At 50.2% G+C, this 4,531-nt stretch overlaps 1 protein-coding gene across 1 annotated transcript; it reads right to left on the bottom strand.

The window, feature by feature from the left end:
• Positions 1-1,795: 1,795 nt before the first annotated feature.
• Positions 1,796-3,715, bottom strand: TRV_04127 (uncharacterized protein; the record flags this gene model as incomplete). Its single annotated transcript, XM_003021750.1, has 1 exon — positions 1,796-3,715. One exon carries the CDS (start codon positions 3,713-3,715, stop codon positions 1,796-1,798), a length of 1,920 nt encoding a protein of 639 aa, XP_003021796.1.
• Between the last annotated feature and the right edge of the window lie 816 nt (positions 3,716-4,531).

Raw genomic sequence — 4,531 nt, 5'->3', positions numbered from 1 at the left:
ACGTCCAGGGGTGTACTTGCTGGTACACAACAGAGAATTTTATCAGCACAAGACACGATTGGGCGACGCCAGATCGGCTTACCGTGTAATCTGTAGCAGGGCATTAACACCAGCTTCATATTTTGAAGCTTTTGAAGCACACTTGCCTTGCTTCTATAGCCATAACCCTTCAATCTCTAGTCTGTGATGCGATTGAGATGTGTATGATGGCCCACACTATATTCAGCCAGTTAATGAAGACAAGCCGATCTCCCACGGCATACTCCATACGATTGCATCCGAGCATCAAGTGCAACAGCCGTGGGCGAATGGCCTTTAAATCCCCAACGCATGACGCGGAACCCCCTGTTACTAGTATCGTTGACAAGAGCTGACCGACCCAGAAGATCAACAACTAATTCCGCTGCAGGGCCGGTGCACCTAAAAGATATGTTGAGTAACCAGAACATCTCGCTTATGGCAGTCGATAATGAGAGGCTATGGATTTATCCAAAGCCAAATTCAAGAAGAAGTACTTTATTTAAATTCCAATCTCTTCTAGCTGGAGAAAGAAAGTAACTCGAATCAAACATATAACAAAGAAGCCCATGTGGTTAAGACAGAAAGGATAGAAGTTGAGAAAAATAATCCATGTGCAACCAGAGGAAGAACAAGATGGGCATAAAATAGAAGAAAAGGACAAATCATATCAAAAACAGAAATGGTTTATCATTGTCTCGCATCGTTCATCGTGTCAGATCATCAAGCAAATAAACGCAACAAGCAAAGCAGGCAAACAAGCAAGGCATTTTTAACAAGGCCAACACTGTATTCCATACTGTCCCAAGAATAAGGTAAGGGAAAGGGGTAAACGAGAAGTACGAGGATAAAAGATAATTGATCGGAGAGCATAGGCCATCGGGCGGCCATTTCATTTCACAGGTCATTCAGGTTAGCGCAAGCCGCATAGAGTCGAAGAGATGAATTAAAGCAAGGTATCGTTCTGCTTATAAAGGTGATCTTTTTTTTTAGGGAATTTCCAGCGCTTTTTCAACTTTTTTTGGTTGTTTCTTTTTTATTTCATGGGGGGAAGCTGAAGGGAAGTCAGGGAATGGAGAAGGGAATGAAAATAGAAGGTCAAGAGAATGTAAAGCAGGGAATATGGTGCCGGTCGAGCCAAAGGATCCAAGTATCAGTCGTATCTTTCCCATATTGTAATAGATATAAGGTGTATGATATGAAAGATTAACTGGTCATGGACCGAGGCAGGGCCACCAACATAACGCAAGGAAAAAGGTAGACGTAGTGTCGTCTCGTCGTCAGTAAAATTGTGTAGTATTAAGAAATCAAGAAGAGATAGTGAGCGGTCTGTTTTGTTCGCAATTTAACTCCAGAGAGTCTGTTTGTGTGTATTCGTCTGGTCGTGGTCATGGTCGTCGTCGTCGCTATTGCGCGGGTTCGTTTTCTCATCATCCCCTGCAAAACACGAGAAGGGTATAGATAAAAGAGGCAAGCATAAGTCCCGTTCCGAGTTCAATAGCATAAATGCCAAAACCAGTACATTAAGATGGCATTCATTTTTCTCCTGTGCATTAAGTTGAGCAGGTATGGAACTTGTTGCTGTTTGAAGCAAGAAAATGATCATGCAACGCATTATAATACGGATAAGACACCAGAAATGCTCCAAAGGCTAGCATGCAGTATCGTCGTTTCACATCATCATTCGTCGGCTTTTCGATAAGCAATAAATAAAAGGAGGATTGAATTGAAGAACATTATGGCGTGAATGGGATGGAAGATGGGAAGTTTAAGGAAGCTATGCCTCTGGCGAGTGCAACGCTGTGACTGGAGCTGGTGCGCGTTCCGTATCAGGGACATCTATATCTGCAGCAGAGGAGAGGGTGGAGAAAAACGGCTGTCCCTGGGTGTTTAGTGTCGGATGCATGAGAAAAGTGTCGGAGCGAGACGGTGCATGGCGAGGACGATGGTATTGTCGCGGGTGCGGCTGCGGCCGTTTGCTTGCGGGGAGATCAAGGTTGAAGGGAGATCCCAGACGTTTGATCCGCTCTCCTTCAACTTCTGGGCTGTGAGTCTGGCTATGTGAAGGCAAGCCGTCGGTTTCGTTAGAACCCGAGCCGGATGGAGGAGTGAAAAGCTGAATCAGTCTGTGCCGCGAATTTACGTTGAGCATGTTGTTGCTGTGAGAATTGCTACTGCTGTTTGTCGTGAGGCCTCTGGTGCGCGTACGAATGCGGACACGGGCTGAAGTTTGGTCTTTGGCATCAGCCGGGACTGTTGCCTCTGGCAGACGTTGATTGTTGTTGGTGGGAGTGAATAGGTCAGGCGCAATTCCCGAACGTAGGCGGGAACCAGTGACATGGACTGTATCGTGTGCATCAACAGCAGGCTTGACAGGAGTTGTATCTGCTTGCGAAACGCGACGAGAATTTGAAGGCCCCCAGGTATGATACATAAAGGGTGAGCCGAGACGTGGGATGTCATCGTGGTGAGCTGTTGCTGCCATAGAGTTAACCGTGTTGGAGACGATGTTGGGAGTTGAAGCAGCCTCCGGGGGGTCGCTGGGCATTGTTCCGGAGACAAGAGAGATACCGAGGTCTCTGGTGAAAGGGACGGAAACAGGAGTAGCAGCAGTGGCAGTGTAGCTGTCTAGCAGGTCTGGAGGAGGGGACGGACTTCGAGACTCCAAGAGTCGTTGATAGTGAGGAGCAATAGAGTATTTTCTTTTGCATAGCTCCTTTAGTCTCCGCCGGGTGACAGCATCTGAGCGAGGCCACTGTGGTGTATTTCTGCTCGCAGAACTGGTAGTTTCTGGTGGCTGAGAAGGGAGGGACTGGGAAGGCTGGGATTGGGACTGAGACTGTGACTGTGACTGTGACGGGGGCTGCTGCTCCTGCTGCTGTTTTGTTTTCATCCAAGCCCTGCGTGCCTCTCTTGCGACCCGGTGGGAGACTCCAAGGGGTGGCAAACTACCAGGCAACATCTTGAATGGGGTAATGGTGGGATCCTGGAGATGAGTCTGGTAGGTATTCCAGAGATGTTGGTCCATCTCCGAGGTCCATCGCTGGTTCTGGCTGAGGTTAGCTGGGATAACGGGCGTGTTCTTGACGGACTTCGACGGAGTGTCCAGGTTTTGCTTGTTATCTGGCAGGCTGACCGCGAGGAAAGGGTCATCTATCTCAGTCTCGGGGCTGGTGCAGCTACCGCCAAAGGAGATAAATGAATCAAACGAGTCAAAGGACGCGGCTGAGGTGGAAGAGAAGGAAGAATCCGAGGCATGCGAGCAGGCAGAAGAAGGCCTGGTAATGGATGCGCCAACAGGAGTTGTTGTCCCATCCACGGCACCATTCTCAAACGATTGAGAGGCTAGGTCACGAATCTGGGCTGGTGGTGTTTTGGGGTCGGTTCTCTGCCGTCGTGGCACATCAAGATAGCCAGCGCAGCCCTCGAAGATGTAGGCTGGGGTGCTGTTAGATTGGGAATCGCTAGCGGATTCGGCAGGCGAGATACGCGATAGCTCGATGGAGGGTAAAGGCACATCTGGCGCGCAGAAGGGGATGGGTTTCCGCTCCATGCGCCGTCTCCTGACGCGATGAGAGGCGTGGTGAGGCCGTGGTGGATGAGAGAGATCGCGAAGAGGACGATCTGGGGTCCTCGGTTCAGACTCGGTCGGGGAGAAGAAGGTAAAGTCCTTCGGAAGTGTGTGCGCGCCAGTCATGGTGAGTGAATTGCAGGCTGATATCGAGTCAAATTAAGGTGAAATTATCATCGTCACCAGACGCTCAATGAACGGACGCAGAAACGGGCACGGAAGCGAAAAGACAGAGGGAGCGAGCTGTACTGGCGGCTGTCAGGATCGGGGGTGCTTGATCTCGAAATGGACTGGAGGCGAATTGGGATAGGTCAGATTCCGGCGCGTGTATGCGTGGGAAGGGCGACTCACCAGGTACAAGCCGGCAGAACAGTCTATAGATGCGGCAGACGAAGTCGACGGAGTCTGTGGATTTCTTGAAGGCGTCGACAGGTGAGATATGGACAGGTTTAGGGCGGTGTTGCGGTGTATCTGGTCGATGGGGACCGGGCGAGTGGGTGGCCGCCCCCTGGCCTCCTCGAGACACGATCAGACGAAACGAGAGGCGGTAATGTCGCGTATCTGCGTATCTCTGCGGTCTAGACGGCGTGTCTTCAGCACGGAGACCTGCCAGCGCGGTATCTTGAGGTCACTGTCTCTCTCTGGCGTGAGTCCTGTCGAGGTCGTGGACTGGGGGGATGAAGTAGATGAAGAAGCGCAGAAGAGCCGGAGAAAAAAAGACGATGCAAGTCAGGTGAGACCGTCATGCAACCGCGCGGGTAGAGCAAAAAGGATACGACAATCAGCAAGACAAGAAAGCTACCAGCCGTGCTCCGTAAACGAAGGTGGAGATGTAGATGTCGAAGCTGTCGACGTTGAGGTTGAGGTTGGAGATGAAGTCGAAGTTGAAGTTGAAGTCGTCGAGATGTCTTAAAGTGGTAATCTTGACGACACGGCTTGCTA

Source organism: Trichophyton verrucosum, assembly GCF_000151505.1.
Source record: "Trichophyton verrucosum HKI 0517 chromosome Unknown contig00324_1.f1.exp, whole genome shotgun sequence".
NCBI classification, from domain to species: domain Eukaryota; kingdom Fungi; phylum Ascomycota; class Eurotiomycetes; order Onygenales; family Arthrodermataceae; genus Trichophyton; species Trichophyton verrucosum.
The sequence above is the reverse complement of the archived record's forward strand: the minus strand, read 5'-3'. Positions and strand labels throughout refer to the sequence as shown.